We start from the raw sequence: 21,318 nt of genomic DNA, 5'->3' as shown, positions 1-21,318 counted from the left end.
TTTTATATGACTGCCAGTGCAGCAGGTTTGTTTACGCCAGCATCACCACAAACATGAGCAATGCAGTGCACTACAATGTTATGATGGCTACGACATCACTAGGTGATAGGAATTTTTCAACTCCATTATAATCCTATGGGACCACTGTTATATACCCAGTTCATTGTTGACCAAAAAGTTATTATGTAGTACATGACTCTATTTAAGGAAAAAAATACCTCGTACTCAACAGGCAAAACTCATAATGTCTGGAATCCAGTCAACGATTTTCAGTGATGCAAAGAAGCAGGAAAACATGACCCACAATGAAAAGAAAAATCATTCAATAGACACAAGATAAAATTAGTAGACAAGAACATTGAATCTGCTATTATATTTTATATGTTCAAGAAAGTAGAGGAAAGCATAAACGTATTTTTAAAGACTCAATTTGAACTTAGTTCTAAAGGTTTTTTAAAATGTCTGAGATTGAAAATTTCACTGAATTAGTTAAGTACCAGACAGGATGCTGCCAAAAATAAAAAGACAAATTGAAAACATAGCATAGCAATAAAAACTATCCAAAATGAAACACAGAAAGAAAAAAGAAACCTGGAAAAAAATGAACAGAGCAACAATGAGTTGTGGGACAAATTCAGTCAAACAGACCAAAAAATGTTTGTATTGCTTTACAAGTTAGCAACAAATACAGCTGAATAATCATAAACATGGCATTTCTAATTCTCAAATTGGAGGGACAAGACCAGGAAAATGCTCTTCCACTTAAAACGCATTTGTTAAAACTGAAATCCACAACTTCTGTCAAGACCTTCAATATTCTCAAGCAAAATCGACACCTATAAAGAGTCAAAGAAAACTATTAATAGTATCAAGTTTACTCCACATGTCTGAGTATGTAACTGAAAGGTCTTACATGTATTTATACAGGCAGTGCTTTTACTAAACATTTTATGTAGTCATCCTAGGCACTTTTAAGAATATAACACCCTTTAAACACATTCTTTTGCAGAAACAGATGTCAAGAAAATTGTAAAGTCCAACGATGCATTGCAATCAAATTTCTCCTCTTTCCTCAGGAGGAAAAACTAGTCAGCCTTTAACGTGGCCTGAAATAAAAAGCCAATGATCAAAGAACCTGAATGAACCCAAGTAATAAGAAACATAAAACGATACCAAGGATCATCATAATCGAATTGCTAGAGGTTGAACACTTTTTCATGTGCTTAATGGTCAACTGTGAAGTGCCTATTCAAATGTCTCACCCATTTCCTAATCTATTTTTTTAAATTCTTTATATATCCTGATTCCAGTCTTTTGTCTCGTTTTGCAAGTATTTTATTTCAAGTTGTAACATGTCTATTTCCTTTTTTTGATGAGCATAAGTTTTTAATTTCTATGAAATCTTTTATCATTAAAAACCATTTTATGGGGGCCAAGTGCGGTGGCTCACACCTGTAATCCCAGCAATTTGGGAGGCCAAGGCAGGTGGATTAGCTGAGGTCAGAAGTTCGAGACCAGCCTGGCCAAAATGGTGAAACGTCTCTACTAAAAAAAAAAATTAGCCACACGCCTGTACTCAGGAGGCTAAGGCAGGAGAATTGCTTGAACCCAGGAGGCAGAGGTTGCAGTGAGCTGAGATTGTGCCACTGCACTCCAGCCTGGGCAACAAAGTCAGACTCTGTCTCAAACAACAACAACAACAACAAAAAAAAACCAATTTTATGGTTAATACTTTGTGTCCTAAGAAATCTATATCCACCACTAATTGCCAAACTATGTTGTAGCTTTTACATTTGGCTCTTGAATTGATTCTTGTGTAAAGTATGAGGTGGGGATTGAGGTTCATTTTTTTAAAATTTGGACATCCAATTATTCTAGCACCAGTTGTTGCAATGACTCTCCTTTACCCATTGTATTGCTTTGACACCTTTGTCAAAAATTAAATGAGTGTGTAAGTATGAGACTATTTCTCAGCTCTCTCTTTCATTGATCCATTTGTCTGTCTTTATGGCAGAACCACAACGTCACTTTATAGTAAATCTTCAAATCCTCTAACTTTTTCCATTGCAAAATACTTTGGACAATCTAAGTACTTTACATTTCCATATAAATTTAAGATCAGATAGAAAATTTTTATTTGAATTTGGTGAAACTATTATTTGGATTGTATTGAATTTATATAACATTTGTGTTAATTTATATAACATTTATACAACATTGAGTCTTCCAATACATTCATGTGAAACATATCATTTACTTATGTCTACTTTAATTTCTCTTAACATTTTGTAGAGTTCAGTGTACAGGTCTTATACATGTTGGTAAAAAGCTACTTCTAACTTGCTTTTTGACACTATTGTAACAAGAATTACTAATTTTTCAAGTGTTCATTGCTTGTATTCTTACTTTTTAAATGTCTGTAGTCATCTCATTTTGATTACTGTTTTTTAATTAGCATTGATATGGGTTACTGTTTTTAACTTTATTTCTCCTTGAACCAATTTTGATAAGAATATAATCAACTTCATTAATCTTTTGGAACAATCGTTTTTAGCTTTATTAATTTTCTCTATTATACATTTGTGTAGTATTTCATTGGTTTTTGCTGAATTATTCCTTTAATTCTACTTTCCTTAGGTTTGATGATCTCTTATAGCTTCTTGAATGGGAAGCTTTAAATTTTGTTCTACAATGGGTTAAATAGCATCAAAATTTGATGTCATGTTCTTTACCTTTCAAAATACTTCATAGTTTCTTTTTATTTGCTCTTTAAACAATGAACTATATAGAAATAGAATACTTAAACTTAAGGCAGTTGAAATTTTGTTATCTTTCTTATCATTTCTAGCTTAATTCCATGGTGGTCAGAAAACATTACAAATGATTTCAGTATTTTTACTTTTTTTTGGAGACATGGTTTCACTCTTGTTGCCCAGGCTGGAGTAGAGTGGCATGATCTCAGCTCACTGCAACCTCCACCTCCCAGGTTCAAGCGATTCTCCTGCCTCAGCCTCCTGAGTATCTGGGATTACAGGTGTGCACCACCATGTCCAGCTATTTTTTTTTTTTTTTTTTTTTTTTTTTTTTTTTTTTAGTAGGGACAGGGTTTCACCATGTTGGCCAGGCTGGTTTCAAACTCCTGACCTCAGATGATCCACCCGTCTCAGCCTCCCAAAGTGCTGCGATTACAAGAATGAGCCAATGTGCCTGGCTGTCTTTATGATCATTTCTAGCTTAATTCCATGGTGATCAGAAAAACATTACAAATAATTTCAGTATTTTTACATTTCTTAATCTATTTTTTATTTGAATGGCCCAGAATGTGGTTGTGATGGTTAATATTGAGTGTCAACTTGATTGGACTGAGGATACAAAAAGTATAAAGGATAAAATAAAGCAGGCAGAAGAAAGTGGAATTGTAGCAGGACGAGCTGCAGAGAAAACTCCTCAGACACCGGATTAAAGAAGGAAGAGGTTTTTTATCCAGCTGGGAGCGTCAGCAGACTCGCATCTTAAGAGCTGAGCTCCCCGAAGACAGAGCTCCTGACCCTTTTAATGGCTTACAGCTCTAAGGGGTTCCATGTGAAAGGGTCTGATGGATTGAGAGCACATGTGGTTAGAGTTGGGGGGGGTGGTTAATCTTTTAACCTCAGGCCGGGTCATCAGTGGCACCGGCTGGTCTTGCCACTGACTTCCTTCTTCTTGTTTTTCAACTTTTACTTCCTCCTCCTCTTCAGAGACAGGAGACAGTAAGAGAAATGGCTTCTCTCCTCATTCCCCCCTTTGAGAACCTCACTCACTAGCGGGAGTTCTCACTCTCATCTACACTACCCAGGTCTTCCTGCCAGTCCAGTTCCATTGACTCCTAGAGTTAAATACTCTCCTGTTTTCCAACAGGGATTAAGTAGTTCTAATGGGTTATAGCACACATCAGTCTGGTCACTTCCTGGGCTGCATACCTTGTACTGGGTGGCATTATACACACAAGTCCCTTTTAAACAAAAAGACTATTTTAACTTTTTTTTTTTAACCCTACCTCAGTCTGAGGAAGGTCAGTTGAAGTCCTTACTGTACAAGTTCAAAATTTAAAAAAATGAGTTCCACAATGAACTTCCTCATGCTTCGGCCATGCGTGGACCAGTCAGCTTCTGGGTGTGACTGGAGCAGGGCTTGTCTTCTTCAGGGTCACTCTGCAAGGGTTGTCCAGGCTTGGTCTTGCCTTCTAGGTTTCAGGCGCTGCAGGTTTTACATGGCTGTGGTGGATCCAGGCTGGGATTCCCTCTACCTTCACAGCGGTGGGAGTGGTCAGGACGACAATCTGGGGTCCTTCCCACTGTGGGCACAAAGAGGCTACGTTCCAGTCCTTGATCCACACTCAATCACCTGAGGAGAAAAGGTGACCTGGGGAGAATAAGCTAACAGGGCATCTCTCATTTACCCAGGCTCAGATTGTGTAATTTTTCCTAAAGCCTGTAGCTGTGGCTGTAACTCAATTTCATCTAACTCTTGGGGAGTGCCTGGAAGTCCCCGCAATATGGGAGGGGGCCTATGATATAGTATTTTATAAGGGGAATATCCTGTTCTTTTAGAAGGGGTACATCTAATTTTAAATAATACCATAGGGAGAGCCTGTATCCATTTTAATCCTTTTTCCTGACATACTTTCCCTAAACTATTTTTGATAGTCTGATTCATCCGCTCCACCTTTCCGGAACTCTAAGGCCGGTAGGCAGCATGCAGTTTCCATGTGATCCCCAGTACCTTTGCCGTCTTCTGTACCAAGTCAGCCACAAACGCCAGCCCATTATCTGAGCCGATCTGTAAGGGCAGCCCAAATCTAGGAATAAGATCTCAAAGAAGCACATGGGTTATTTCACAAGCTTTCTCAGTTCGTGTTGGATAAGCCTCCACCCACCCAGAGAAAGTACACACAAGAACTAGTAAATACTTGTTACCTCCACACTTTGGCATCTCTGTGAAGTCTACCTGGAGATCTTCAAAGGGGGCTGCTCCATAAGCTTGCATGCCGGGTGGAACGGCTGGACCTTGCCTTGCATTATGCTGTCGGCAGGTAATACACCGCTGTGTCAGTTTTGGCAAGGGCTGACAAATGCGAGATGTAGAAATACCGGCCTAACAACTTTCCAAGTGACTCCTGACCTAGATGGGTGGTTTCATGCACAGCCAGTACAATTCTAGCTCCTAGCAGCTGTGGCACAGCTACTCTCCCATCTAGTAACTGAATGCATCCTTCCTCCATCACTTGTCCTCCCTCTACCTGGAGAAAGTCCTTTTCTTCTTTAGAATAAATAGGTACAAGATCAGGTGCTTGAGGGAGCAGAGGGGCTGTGACTGATGCCCGGAAAGGGGCAGATGCTGCTTTTGGAGACTCTTAGTCAGTACGGGAATTCCCCAAACCCACCAAGGTGGAAGCTTGCTGGTGTCCTTTGCAATGCATAACTGCCACCTTGTGGAGTTTCCATACTGCTTCTAACTGCAAGACTTCTTGTTGATATTTTATGTCTTTTCCGTTTACGTTTAATCTAATTTCTGATATAGTTGCATTCATTTCCACTACTTTTGATTTCAGTCCCATCTGGTTTGTTTTCATCTTTTAAATTAATATTATTCCATTTCCTTCTTTTATTTACTTGTTACAGATTCTTTTATGGATTATCTTAGAGATTACAGTGTACATTATTCTTTTATTACAATACAAATTACATTCACACTTTCATGATACTGCTAAAAACATATTATTTTAACCTCATTTATCCTTTCCTTTTCCACTGTTATTGTGAACTTTAAATATGCTGAATTTTAAAATAACACAGGCATTCAATAATTGTTTTTTGTCCATTTGCTTAAATATTTATAATGTCTTCCTTGTCCATTTCCATGTCTTCATCTATGATTATTGCCCTTCATCCTGACCACAAATCTCCTTAGTTTTTCTTTTTAAAGTCTTTCTATTAAAAGCCATGGAATCCTACATTAGTAGCTATTTTCTTTTAACATATTAAAGATGTAATTCCAAACGGAAAATGATGTCAGCAAGATAGCAGAAGAGGAAGTCCTAGACCCTCCTTCCCCCAACAGGGACACCAGCTCAACAACAATACACATCCAGATATCCTATATTAGACTCTTCATCTTAATTTATTGTCTGCATTCTCTCCACTAGATGCTAAGCTCTTGGAGGGAATAGATTTTGCTGTTTTGTTCATTGCTGTAGCTAGGGTGTGTGGAACAGCCTATGGCACATTACAGGCACTCAACATGTATTTACTGAAAAATAACTAAATGGGTACAAACCAAATTATTCCAGAGAAAACACTCTTTGTGAAGTCATTTTCAAATAACAATAAATGAATGCCCTCCAACATGATCTGTAACCATTCCTAAAATCAAACATAGCTGTATGTTTTTCTCATAACACAGAGAAATCAGTTATCAGATTTAGAAATACATAGCCGGCCAGGCGCGGTGGCCCACGCCTGTAATCCCAGCACTTTGGGAGGCCGAGGCAGGTGGATCACGAGGTCAGGAGATCGAGACCATCCTGGCTAATACTGTGAAACCCCGTCTCTATTAAAAATACGAAAAATTAGCTGGTCATGGTGGCGGGCGCCTGTAGTCCCAGTTACTCAGGAGGCTGAGGCAGGAGAATGGCGTGAACCCGGGAGGCGGAGCTTGCAGTGAGCCGAGATCGCGCCACTGCACTCCAGCCTGGGCGACAGAGCAAGACTCCGTCTCAAAAAAAAAAAAAAAAAAATATATATATATATATATATATATATATATAGCGCCACACATTTAATGTAAATTCATTTTAAAGATGCAAAAAAAAAAAAAAACTATAGACAGAAATGGGATGAGATGTTTTCTGATTCTTAGATTAGCATTCTGCCTACGAAACTATGCTACTACTTTATTTAAGAAAATAAATTGTCTTTCCCCAAACGGGAGAAAGAACAGTAACCACATGCAGGGAGTGGTGGGAGGAAAACAAAAGAAAACAAAACAAAAAACAATAGGATGGAAAAATACACACTCTGATCCATTAAAAATAGGCCTGTCCATCATGAATAGTTCATAGCTAAAAAAGGAGTCCCATGGTAACAGAAGACATATATGTTAAAAGGCTCTACCTGTTTTTGTTCCCCACCTTAGGAACAAAACAAAAATATGTGAAAATGTTTACCACTTTAAAAAAGGAAAAGGTTGACATTAGCTTTTATTTTAATCCCAGGATATCATCAAGCAAGACATTAGCTTTTTGACCATCCTTGGTGTCCATGTCAGAGTCTTCATGGCACATAACGAGCTCAGCTCTAAACCCAAGGTATGAACATAATAAGATGGATAGGAGTTAAAAGATGAGATGGTACAAGTGTTCGAGACACTGGGTTCAAGCTCTAGTATCACTAGTGTGTTTAAATCTGATTCCTTAAGACACCTAAATCTTTGCAAAGACACAGGATGATCTGCATTTAAAAATCACTTAGTTTTATTTTGTTGAATAAAGCCATATACCTTGATAGAACATCTTCAATTAAGTGATGGCTCAGAAACTGTATATGAATTCAGAGAATGTTGAGACCTTAGGCTTCAAAATACTGAGAATTTAATCTTTCATTTGAAAGAATAATATCTATCCAGTGAAGTTCCAATTATAGATTTCATAATGAATTCTATTTATTGCTTCCTGGACCTGTCAATTCCATTAATGGATGAATATCTCTTCTGAATCACAACTGAGGAAGAAATGCCACTATTTTACCAATGATATTTATATCAGAAACAATAAGACAATGAGCCCATTCTGCTTGTATGCATTGGCCATTTTACGCACATCAATTGGGATTCTGGGAGAAATACTGATATAATAAAAATGCACATGGATATTAAGATAAAATTATATGCTTTTCATTTCAGACAAATCAATGGGGGTAGGAGGAAGAATACAGCTCTGATTTTATAGTGCAATGGCTAGCAAGTGGGGGAGTCGGAAAGACAGGAACCAATAAATTGTCGCAATCCTACTAATCATACAAAACCAAGATTATAAGGGCAAACACATACAATAAAAATAACTTTATATATGCTTTGAAGCATATTATATTGACTAAAGTATAACATACAAAATAAAAGAACTATACTGGTCTAATTTGGGTTAAAATATTACTTGGTTTACATAAAGTACAAACCCTTTTGTATTTAAAGAACATAACTCTTGGTTCAAAGACAAAATGCATAAATAAACCAATTAGTTCAAATTTGCTTTGAAAGGCTAAAAAAACTAAACCAAACCTGTTACTTAAAATACCTGGTTTGCTCAAGCCAGAGTATACTTAGAGTTTAAGTTTAAAAAGAATGAATTAACAGAACTTTAGGAATACACATTATTCCATCCAATAATGAACTCTATGTCTTTTACACCATATTACTGCACTGTACAATCTTTGAAACTTAAAATAATAACTTCAATTTTACTTTTTAAAATGTAGCTCTTTGGTAAGAATGATTATAAATACCAGGTGAGATTCTTCCCTAGTTCAACATGTGAGAATTTTCAGATACAAAACAAATGTGAAATTTTGGTATCATCTTATTATAAAACAAACACATTTTGATGACGCTGATATATCTCAAAATATATTTGAAATGCTTCCTTTGGAAATACACATGAAGCGTCATTAGGATATATTCACAATTCATTTCAGTCAGTTTTATCCAGTTTAAGTACTTACTACTCAATTTTTTACATGTTTTATTTTAGTTTCAGGGCGTACATGTGCCGGTTTGCTATATGGGTGTATTGCACAATGCTGAGGTTTGGACTTCTAGTGAACCCATCAATCAAATAGTGAACATAGTATGCAACAGGTAGTGTTTCAACCCTCATTTCCTTCCCACTTCCCCTCTTTTGGAATCCCTAGAGTCTACTGTTTCCATTTTTATTTCCATGAGTACTCATTGTTCAGCTCCCGCTTATAAAAGAACATCTGGTATTTCATTTTCTGTTTCTGAGTTAGTTCACTTAGGATAATGGCCTCCAGTTTCATCCATGTTGCTTCAAAGAACATAGTTTCATTCTTTTTTTACGGCTGCATGGTATTCTATGGTGTATACATACCACATTTTCTTTATCCAATCAACCATTGATGGCCACTTAGGTTGACCCCATGACTTTGCCACTGTGAATACTGCTTCAATAACAGATAAGTGCAGGTCTCTTTTTGATACAATGATTGCCTTTCATTTGGATTGATACCTAATGATGAAACTGCTCAGTCAAATGGTAGTTCTATTTTTAGTTCTTTGAGGAATCTCCATACTGTTTTCCATAGGACTGGAAGTAATTTACATCCTCAGCAGTGTATAAGCATTCCTTTCCTTTTAAAACATGGCTATTTCCAAAATATTTAAATCTACACCCAAAGACAGGAATTTGCTATATTAAAATTTTCAGATGACTGTGAACCTTAAAAGCCCTGAAAGTTATTCCAAAAGAAGAGTTTCAAACTTGCTTTCAACAGTGTTAACAGCACTGAAACATAAAGACAGCCTCTTAAGAGTTATATGGAAAAGCATGTATTCATTTATTTGAAAAGACAAAAAAACTACCTTTATCTCTTACACATTTTACAATCTTGACCCTTCATTTTGAACTTTAGATGTAAAAGGCATCAAAAAGAGTTTTACTTTTTTTCATTTCCCTTGAATGTTTCATTCAAATTATCTGTTTTGGCCAGTAAAACAAAAATATTTCTAATTCTAGAAACTACAAATTTAAAACAAGTCCTATTTAACAAAGGCATACATGATACCTGTAGACCTGATTTGAGAGGGAAAGATTCTGATTTTTGGAAATGACAGAAAAAGAATTTTAATTTGGGAGAAACCATTAAGCGTCCATAAAACTTTAAATACACTCACACATAGGCAACACAAATAAATTGCTTACTCTGCTGAACTTTCAAAATGTATTTTAATCTCATTCCAAAAAGAAATAAAATTTCTAGATACAAATACATCTCATTCAAGTCACTTTTTAACATACATTCTGCAACTTAAAATATTATAAGGATTCAATATTTTCATCTTTTATAATCTCAATATATTATATATTTAATATATAATATATATACAATACATACAGGTAGTCAGCAGGTTTACAAAGTAATTTCTTTAAAGTCTGATCAGTATTGATAAATATTTTAGCCTATTAAAAGGAACTAGTTAGGATCACAGAATAAAACAAAATATGGCAGGTCCAAACCTAATGGCAAGATTACAAATGTTCATATGGCCAATCACTTTAAAAGAACTCTCAAGTTGGGTGGAATATGTTTTAAAACACTACTCTTGCTATTCTCAAGCAGCAGTAGTTATATATTTTAACCATATTCATCTCCATTAAATTCAAAATAACTATGCAGCTTTCTTTACTGTAATATACAGTAGCTATCTTTTCCTTTCTGTTGGATTTTATTGTTTCAAGAGTAACTAATAAATTACCAACAGAAGAGACTTTAGCCCCTTTCCCTCCCCTAAAGCATGGCTCAGTTTGAAGATTGTTCTATAGGCAGCCACTATGACTATCAACAGTACCATAAAACCATTAAAAGCAATCAATAACTAGAGTCATGTGAGATGTTTCAAAGACTGCTGGAGGTTTCTGTAAACCAGGGTAATCAGAAATATTACCCTTGTAGATAGCCCTCTCATACCAGTAAATACAAAGAGTTAAAATTCCAATGCCACAGTGTAACAGTTAACAATCTATTTTGTAATTTTAAATATTACTACATTAATTCACCCTGAGAATACAGAGGAAACATTTAATACAAGACATTCTGATATGTTTTTTTTTTTTCCCATTGTATTTGCTTTCTTCTGGTTTTCATCCGCCCTTTAAGGGCACAAATATTTTAATTTAAAGGGTGATTTGGATATGCTTTTTTGTTAACTGAGATTCATGCCACAGTCAGATACTGGTGATAGAAAAGCCCAAAAAGGCTTGTAGAAAAGAGGCAAGCAGCAATCCACCAGGTCAGAAAAGACAGAAGTCCTCGAAAAAGAAGAGGAGTAAAAATATTTTTTAAGCTGCTCAGTGCCACTGTTATTTGTGTAACAGTTACCTTCATTTTCCCTTCAGCTGATGGTAATTCAGAGTAAACAGAATTGGACAGTAGACTATTATCCACTGGTAAGGTAGAGATAGATTCTGGATAAATACCCCAGGAATGATTACCTAGAAAATCAAAGACACAAATACAATTTGAAGAGTAACTAATTACCAAGCTTTTTATTAAAAAAAAATCTTCCTATATTTGAAATTAACAATATGTTTAGTGGCGCAGTACATCATTTTATGTTAAAAATAAAGTAAAATAATAATCCTTCTAGATCCGTAAAAAATTAACCTGACTAGAGACTATCTGGCCTCATCAGTAAAGGTACACATTAAAGCAAAAAGTCTGATATATTTTTAATTAACTGCACTAAAAATTGGTAAAATAACAAAACAATTTCCTCATTGTATAAGAAATTAATCAGCTAACTCTACTGGAGTGACAAGGACAGATTCAATAACTTCTGAGAAATCTTTTCTACTTCTAGAATATCAAAATAAATTCCTTTCTCAGAAACTATGATTTCAATGTGAAAATCTATTAAGAGCTTCCAAAAATTTATTTCATCATATACTTTCCTACAGTGGATAGGATATGAGCCACTTAATTTACAATTGAACTACCTATCCCTTTACATTCCGTAGATTCTTACAGGGCACCTATACCTATCATCAAGTCTATGACACCTACTAGGTCCATGAAGCCAAATAATACTTTCAGTTCTTTCGGGTTTCTTAAACCCTAACAGTGGCTGATTGCCTGATCTAAGAAAGGGGAAATGATCAATGCAATAATAGATACCTCTTGAATAACACCACCACATGGGGACTTGATAGCTTAGTGAAGAGACTTGTAGAATTTTGTACTAAGAAATCTTCACCCTTTCGATGTAAGTTATCTAAACTAGAACTTACCATAGCATTCTATAATTTACGTAAGTTTATAATTGCCTTGTAATAATTTAAATGTTAGGCAATAACAAAACCTTAAATCATCCTCTTATAACATGAAACTAACTAAGATCAACAGTGCTTACTAAAGTTACTGGGCAAATCTGAGACTTAACCTTTAGTAAACAATTCTTGAAGACAAAGCATAAAGTTATAAAACCATGGGCCTGAGTTTTCAAAATGAAGATGATAAATCACCTTCCACAGCTAGAACTTTCCCATGGTTCTTTTTACAACTTTTAAAAAGAGAAACAATTTTAAGAGTTGCATTTCTTTGTTGGTGACAAAAAGCTTTATTAATTATAGGTAGAAAGTAAAAGATGCTTCCTAGTTGCCAGGGCATGCCTACCTAGTGTTTTCAAAAGCAGAGTTGTGTGAAGCAGCATTACCAGAGGCGCCACATACTGCAGTGCAATGACACAAAGATAATAAAAGACTCGAGCCACCTGCAACCAACAACATTCTTAAGTGTCTAATGCAACTGACATGTTAGGAGTGAATTAAACTTTCATATAATTGCCATACCAAAATGCTTAAGAGATAATCCTTTCACGAGAAGGAAGCTAAATGTCAATAAGTTGTGCTGCATGATAAATGTCCCCAAAATGACTTTGGAAAGGCTCAATTTGAAGACAAGTTTTTAGAACGTGAGAATATTAAAATAGATTCCTTAAAAATAATTCTTAAATGATGTATATATATTGGAGAAAATAATGACTAAGATTCAAATGGTATATATTTACTTATATTTCAAAGATAAAACACAGTGTAAGGGCATCTACCTAAAATATCCAACTAAATAACAATAGTAGGCAGAGCCACATAAGAGCATAAATCCCTCATAAATAAAAACATTAAGTCCCCATTCTACATGAACATATTTGAAGTCAAACTATGGAAAATATAAAAATATATAAAAGGTAAAACAGAAAAAAGTTGTTTAAATCTTAATAAATGCCCCTAACTATGGAGGTGAATCAAAAACTGAAGCTGGTTGGGCGTGGTGACTCACGCCTGTAATCCCAATACTTTAGGAGGTGATGCAGGAGGATTACTTGAGCCCAGGAGTTCAAGACAAGCCTGGGCTACACAGAGAGACCCTGTCTCTACAAAAAATAAAATAACAATAATAATAATAAAGCAAGGTAGCTAAAAACCACCTCTCTTAAAAAAAGAATCAGGTTATTGGTCCACTATAGTGGCAGATGGATTCCTTGTCCTTTTATTCTCTGGAAGCCTCAAATAAATTAAATACTTACATTTCATGTTCAAGTAATATTAAAATGAATAAATTTAGCCACTAAAAGTAGTATTTCCTACTCTTTAAGTCTTAAAGTCTGGACAATATGTTATAATGTCCTTCAAATCAATTAGAAGGGTCCCATTTAGCAATATTAGGCATAAAACAGCTTTGTACCACCCACTGTATGACACCAAGCACTTAAGGCAGGAAGAGGAATTAAGACCTCACTTGGCACCAAAATCAGATCAAGGTCTCTTTGATATCTGTCAACTTAAGATTGTTCTGTTTATTTATAATAAGAATATGATGGGTTGAAATACTATCTACTAAAGGAAACAATTTTTTTTTTTTTTTACAGTGCGGTTTTTGCTATTTTTCATTTTGACTAGGGTATAAAACTTACCATTTTCTGTAGCTCAACCGTGCTTATTCGCCCCGCTTCTTTCTTCATCTGATCCACACATTTTTGGGCTAAATTTAAATAAGCTTGCAGGTGACTACGCATCATGGCCAACCGCAAAGCACACAGCAGGATTATTAACCAGAGTCGCAGAGTATCGAATGTGGCTTCTGTCATTCTACAGATCAAAAAGTTGATACGGTGCTCTCAAAGACAACAATATGCTAGCATGCTCATTATATGTTAATGGTCACCATATAAGATATAAGAAGTCTATACTTCGCAACAGTTAGACACATAAAAGAATCTGACTCTGCCATAGACTTATCTGTATAATACTTTAACTTGAATAACAGAACTAGATAAATGTATCATGAAAGCGTAAGAAGTTAACAGGTATCTAGAAGAAAAAAGTAGAGCAATACATGAGATCCTTTTCTCTATATACCCTCCTCCATGGATAAAAACTGGCTGTGACATGAAAAGACAAGTTGGGGAAAGAAAGAAAACTGCAGGGATTGCCTGTGGGACTAATCAAGTCAATCACCCAGCATCACTGGTTACAGCTTTGCCTGATCATATACCTACTTGGATGGGATCTTTCACTCTGCTGAGCTTTTACTTGGGACCACTGGAAAATCAAAAATTCTGATATATCATGAAGAAATCAGGTGCCTGAGATTCCTCTACAACAATTCATTTAACTTGCTATGCATTGAAGCTGGCTCGGTTCTGAGCAATTCCTCAAGGTTAAGGTTAAGATTCCAGGTGAAAATACATAACGGAAGGACACCGTTTCAGAAACCAGACCACTGATGAGGGCTGCTTAAAGAATTTTTAGAAAGAAGCGATAACTTCTGATGTCCTTTTGGTGTTTAATGTTTTTAAAAGACCATGGGTTTCTGCTCTGATGAAGAATTACATTGCAAGTAATTTGAATGTAGTGACTAGACCACCCTTGGCATCTAGTCTTATATCTAGTACCTATCAGGCACTTAAAATGACTATTGTAATGCACAGACTCATTTGCCAGATAAAACCTGGAACTCAGAAGGGTCTCCCTGAAATTCTTAAGAACATGACAGTAGAATGGATGCATATAAAGAACAAATGAGAAAAGATTAAAAAAAAAACCCTCATAACTAAAACTACAATATAGGAAAATTTGAAGTGTAAAATTTTGCTCGAACTGTTTATGAAATGGAGGTAAGAAATGGGGATGGGACAAAGGCTTTACTATATATACTCTCTCATTTCTTTTTATTAAGTCATGAGGGGACATGGACATAAAATTTCAATGGAAAAGCAATGTTGGCTAAGAAAGATAAAGGCATAACATTTTATCAACATGTTTCCACTACAATGAACAATGAGATTAAGGAGCCATCATGTGAGAGTAACAGTACATAAGACACAAGCCTACCCACAGCCTTGACCCTTTCCTGGGGACCTATAAACAATACTGTGCTCCCTCCAGTTGTGCAACAAGGACAACTAACTGGGAGCAGCCTGAAGACAGCTATTTCACACCCTTTGAGGATAACAGGTAATGTGAATGAAAGGAACAGAATAAGGTAGTGAACTAGAAAATTATTTGTTCAGTTTATGAGTTGAGGATTTAGGATAATAGTCATTAAATAGTACTTTCTAATTAGATTATTCAATACCATCATAAATATCTGATAAGTTGATCTGACAGAGTATCTCAAGAAGGAGCATGAGGAGGAGCTTAAAGTATATAGGGAAAGAACAGGCAGAAGAAACCACCCTAAATTCCTGATGCCATTCTGAGCTTTCCTGTATATGCTGTGTTCTTCTTAGGAGATTATGAGCACACATGGACTCTGTTTACCATATTTTATTTTTTACAATGCTTTATCAGAACACATGATGGACTCAAATACATTTCTGGGTTGAAACTACATTATACCATATTTTTGCTTCTGATTACAAAGACCTTTCCACAAACCAATTTGTCTGTGACAGAAGAAGAACCTGTCACTTCATTTTTCCTTCATCCTACCCTCTTTGATGGGCAGCCATTTTTTCAAAATCTATCACATGCATTTTAGATTTTTAACAAAAATTAAAAACTGCCTCTAATAACTTAACCATGAATTCAAATTAAAGAAGAATAAAAGAGAGCAGAGGTAAAACTATAATTTTGCTTGGAATGCTTATGAAACAGGTCAGAAATGGGGATGGGACAAAGGGGGGTAAAAGCTATAGAAAGAGAACCTCAGGTCTTTATATACAAACAATATTTTTCCTATAATTTAATATACACACAAGGGAAAAGTTCCTTATTCCCATTTCTATTAAATAAAGTATTCATTACTAATAAATCCACATGAAGTTTAATCAGACTGGAAGTGGGAAGTGAATGTTGGTATAACTACCAAGTGTTTTATGTACACGCGATCTGGCTGAATAACCTTAGTCAAATTATTTAACCTCTGAGCTTGTTATTTCATGTATAAAATAGGATGACAACAGCAACAAATGGACAATTACCATAAGAAGATACAATATGTAAAGTATGAATATCTCACATAATAACTGGTATATAAGTGTTTTATAAATGCTAGTTTCCTTATTTTCTCAATTTAACTAAGGCAAATATAAAAATCAGGGAACATAGTTACAGGAGTATGAAATCCAGTTTCCATGACCAAAATCTCAAGGAAGGATTGGGAATGCTTTCAGTATCAAAGATATGAATTAGTAGTTTCTCTGAGACTTTTCTAGTACCTTAGATCCTTAGAATTACTTTTCAATACTTAGGGAATCTGTCAAGTTAAATTACCATTAAGGTAATTAGTGTGTGTCGGCGGCGGGGAAGCATTACTTTTTCAGTGGCTATTTCCTGGGTTCAATAGGATTAACTCTAAAAAGAGAAATTATCATGGTCATCACTGATTTTATATATATTCCAAGACAAACTGGTACCAGGATCTAAAAGAAGTACACAATATAAAAGGTACACTGCGGAGTCAATGACTAGTCAAGTATTTCTATTTTAATTCTGATGAGGCAAAGCAGTGAAAAGAACATTTATTAAGCACTTAATTCCAGCTGGTTGCATTACATGTGTTCTTTCATTTATTCCAATGATAACCTTGTGAGTTAGATACTATTATCTTCATCTTCCAGATGGGGAAACAGAGGCTCAGTGAAGTTAAATAATCTGCCTCAAATGAAGATTTTAGTGAGGAGGAGAACTGGAGTTTGAACCAGTTCTGTCTGAAACTTTCTACTACTCTAACAGTTCTACAAGGCTAACAGATCAAGTCTAGTTATTAATGCCTATTAATAAACTGTTTGTTTCCTCACCATCTTCTTCTGCTAAAATACAGTTGCCTAACTGTAGAAATATCAACTAGTATTAGATAATAATGTTAAGGTATTAGTATTAGATAACTGTTAGGTACGATGATGTTATTGTTATATAGGAAAATATCCTTATTTTTTTTAGAGGTGCAAACTAAAGAAAGTACTAAGGGATAAAACTGTTATGTCTCTAATTTACTTCAAAAATCCTTCATCAAAAAACAAAACAAAGAATGGATGAAGCAAATAAGGAAAATGTTAACAACTGTCAAACATAGGAGTTGAGTATATGAGTTTCCATTTATACTTTTTTCCTCCATAATTTTCAAAATTAAAACAAAAGAACTCCAGAAGGTATCTGAACAACAGCCACAATGACAACAGAAAAATGATGATGACTGGACGTAAAGAGGAGGAAAAAAATAGTGTGTAAGGTAATATTAGTGCAAGGTAATAATCATTAACATTAATAAAGATCACAAAAATGTTACATGATGGTCTGTAGTTTCAATTTTCTAACACATCTTTTAGCATTCCTATTAATGTCTGAAAAATACAGTGTCCTGATTTTATCACTGAAAACCAAATACAGTAAATAACATTTAGTAAAGCAGTTTTGGTGATAAAAATCAGCCCTCAAATGCCCATACTTACAAAGGGATACTTTCTTTACCCAGTGGTGGGTTCATAATGTAGTCTTTGGTGATTGGTTTTACCCAGAGCAGAACCATAAATAAAGGTGCCAAGAAGTTGATATGAAGTAAAGTTCTGAAAGCACGTAAGAAATAAATATAAAAATTCAGAAACAGCACGTGCTAATAAACTACAGAAGCTGGGGTCTTACTAAAATGGAGGTAGGAGTTTATTTGCGGTATTCTACTACTTACGATACTACTGTCACCATCATTTTATATTTATCATTATGATTTAACACTGATTTGAGCCTGTGAGAAATTATATCATTATCTTAATTTTTCAAATGAGAACATTTAGATATAGAAAAGTTAAATGACTTGCTCTTGGCAATAAGTTAATGTAAATATAGGACTAAAATTCAGATTTGTTCACTTCTATTCTAGTATTCTTTAATAATCCCATACTTTATTCCTGATTTAATAAGCAGGTATTTAATGATTCTAACTTTATATAGTCAATGAATCTAATGGATTTTCAGTACAGAAGAGTCGTCTGATACTTTCTAGGGCAACTGAAACAAAGTGTCTCCTCATTATCTACAAGTAAATGATAGTGATTAGCCAGGTCCATATTACTAGAAGGCATATGGCAGACGGAACCTACTGCAACAACCCGCAACTGAGGAACCTTTTAACGTGTAATGATCATTTATAATTTTTAACTTCCATTGTTAACAATCGTTAAGTGATTCCACATTTTAATTTCTTTTTGAATGAGTATGAACACACTTGAAATAATTTCCCTATCCTACATATATATATATATATATAATTTGCATTACTCCTGACAAGGCAATATACCTAATACAGCAAAGGTTTCAGGTCTGCGCTATAACTTCATTGTTAATTGTCCAAGTTTGTATCCTACAGAGACAGATGGCTGATAAAAATTTTTCTTATTTTAGAAAAAACGCAAATTCTTCACCCATTTTATTACCATAAACTGCTTTCATTATCAACCACACTTAAGAGCTAAACTGGAGGGTTCAAAATACACACAAACACCACATTTTAAAGTATCACTACACAGGCAGACAGTGATCTGTGTGAGTGAACAGGGCTGGGTCAGGAAGCCACAAACACCTAACAGGGAAAGACAGAACTCCCGCTCTAACCTCTGATATAAAAACACATCCTAGTGCCTAGCCATGGGGGTGAAGAGAATGCTGCTCTTTGTGCCAGTCATGTTACTCTCACAACAGAACTAGCTTGCCCACACCCTTGTATCAAGGCAGAGTGCTACAACACAATGAGGGGCTGCAATAAACTGAAAATAAAATAAAACCCCAAATCCCCCAAGGGAAAAAATCTTAAAATGAAGGCACATTTTACTAAAAAGGACACTAAAATGTACACTCCACCTCCAACCATCACCAAATGCTTTAAATGTTTTTATAAAGTGATTCTTTCATCCCACAGCCTGGGTAAACCATCGGATGTGGGGAAGAAAGCAGCAGTATTAGGTATGCAGTGTTGCTAGGGAACACTCTAGTATCAAGGAGCAGCCCACAGCGGTTTCAGTAGCTTGTGAAGGGCTCCCCTCCACCCACCCTTTTCAGCTTATTTAAATCATAACACTGGGGTTAGTGGACTGAAGTGTGTGTGCAGAGAGAAGGGGGAGAACCAGGTTTTGTCTTAAAAGAAGCCATTAGGGAGACGGGTGGTGGGAGAAAGATGGGATGCAGCCAAAAGCACACTGAGTAAAAGGAGAAAAAAAAAAAAAAAGAGGGATGAAGGAGTGTGTAGTGGGAGGCGATAGTAAGTAAACACACGTACAAAGCTTATGTAGAAAAATGGAAGTGAGGTTAAAAAAAAAAGACAGTCAAAATTAAATTAAAGGGAAATGACAGGTAAGAGAGACAAGAATGTGAAAAGACTAAAGAATCAGCATCATTAAAAATAGGTTTTAAAGAATAGAAATGTTAGGAAATAAGATCACCCAGATAAACTTAATGGTTATAAATACACATATCAAAATGAAATATTCTCAAGTTGGGCTTCTACTGCAAAACAAAACGATGAGACAGGAACTTTGATCTGCATATGATTTGAAGTAGATATAAGCCTATCTTTCTGCCAAGATGTCTACATCAACAAAAAAAATCTGTGACAAGCACAAAGAATATAGTAAATGGGCTTTGAACTACATATGAAGATGAAATGTGACTTGTCCAAACTAATATATAATTTCAGAACTAAAATAGAATTTGGTAGTTAGAAGTAATGTACAACATATAACATTGTAGAGTACTAACAATCCCAAAATAATGTATTATTTTAATAAGAGTCTAATAAGCAGGTCAGTAACTTAAGGAAAACAAACACCTCTTACATACAACTTTAAGTTTTAAAATGTTTTTAAATAAAATTTTACATTAAAAAGTTAATTTAAATAGATATATATGAAAATTTAAAACAATATTTTAAAGTAAAATGATCTTATTTTTTAAGGGAAATTTCTATGGATCCTCAGTTTAGTTGTAGAGATTGCAATATAAGCCCCTGAATTAGAAAGAACATAAATTTTGAGATTTTCATTTTAACAGGTAAGACAAATTTAGTAATCGATGATGTATCTTTTTAAATACAAGACTTAAAATTTAGAAGCAAATAAAAGAAACTTGCTTATAGTTGAAAGAGGAAGTAGTGTGACATCAAATGGTTATTTTCAATACAATAATTTATGATTACATTACAATATTATACCTTCATTAAGATGGAAAACATATATTTATCTGCATGTGCTTATGTACATTTTCCGCTTACTGTGTAATTTTTTCTGTTGCCAAATTCAGGGCATCCAGATGCATTTGAGCCAGTCGTAATCCAGGAAATGTCAAAAAAGCCCCAATGAATGAACAGAAAATAGCCAGGAAAAATTTGAAAGTAAGTTTTGAAACAGGACTCCTAAAAATAAAATTTTTTAAAAAGCTGATAAATTTTTATAATTAGCTTTTGAAGAATTTCTTTTCTTCTAATCAATTATCTTACAAATAACAATAACAGTAAAACAAAGCAAATTTCTACAAAAAGATTGCTATTATTCAAGTACCTATAATGGATTCTGGTGAACTGTAAACTAAATGAGGCATCTCTTTAGTCATAGTCGCAGCAACCTAACCTACACATTCAACAGGGAATTGACATATAACTTGGATATAAATTTAATCTCTTGAGGGAGAGGAATTTAAGAAATGCAAATTTACATAAGAATTCTATAAAAGACACTATATAGTCATAAAAATTATGAGTAAGGATGTTTCTAGAAGTGACAGTCCAACTTAAAACTCTTTACTAATTTAAAACAGCTATTTATAGTAAATACTGCTTTATTAAAAATAGAAAAGGTTAAATTTAAATAATGCTTAATTTTTCAAAAACTTACTGAGATTCTAAACCTTGCTTTTCAAGAAACTGCATCGCACTGTCTGAAAAATTTGTAAACCCTGTGGGGGAAAAAAAAAAAAAAACAACAGATTACTCTTATCACAAATGTGAAATACAGAATCTTTCTATGGAAATAAAATGTTAGAAAACAGAGCATCTTAAATTTTGAAGT

General features: G+C 34.8%; 1 protein-coding gene across 12 annotated transcripts in view; it reads right to left on the bottom strand.

The window, feature by feature from the left end:
* Positions 1-361: 361 nt before the first annotated feature.
* TMEM161B (transmembrane protein 161B) overlaps positions 362-21,318 on the bottom strand; it is an 86,169-nt gene continuing 65,212 nt past the window's right edge. For 9 of the 12 annotated variants that reach the window (XM_063810283.1, XM_063810284.1, XM_063810281.1 and 6 more), the window contains 6 exons: positions 21,145-21,205; positions 20,526-20,666; positions 17,719-17,832; positions 13,738-13,912; positions 12,441-12,537; positions 9,976-11,260 (listed from right to left, as the gene is read on the bottom strand). In XM_063810283.1, the coding sequence (XP_063666353.1) occupies positions 10,983-11,260; positions 12,441-12,537; positions 13,738-13,912; positions 17,719-17,832; positions 20,526-20,666; positions 21,145-21,205 (866 nt within the window). In that variant the 3' untranslated portion in view covers positions 9,976-10,982. Of the gene's footprint in view, positions 4,334-4,761; positions 4,851-4,955; positions 5,062-9,975; positions 11,261-12,440; positions 12,538-13,737; positions 13,913-17,718; positions 17,833-20,525; positions 20,667-21,144; positions 21,206-21,318 lie in introns of those variants that run through there. The other 3 variants (XM_016953021.4, XM_063810278.1, XM_009448894.5) reach the window with 3 other exon arrangements.

Source organism: Pan troglodytes, chromosome 4 (genome assembly GCF_028858775.2).
Source record: "Pan troglodytes isolate AG18354 chromosome 4, NHGRI_mPanTro3-v2.0_pri, whole genome shotgun sequence".
Taxonomy (NCBI): Eukaryota; Metazoa; Chordata; class Mammalia; order Primates; family Hominidae; genus Pan; species Pan troglodytes.
This window is presented reverse-complemented; position numbering and strand designations above follow the sequence as displayed.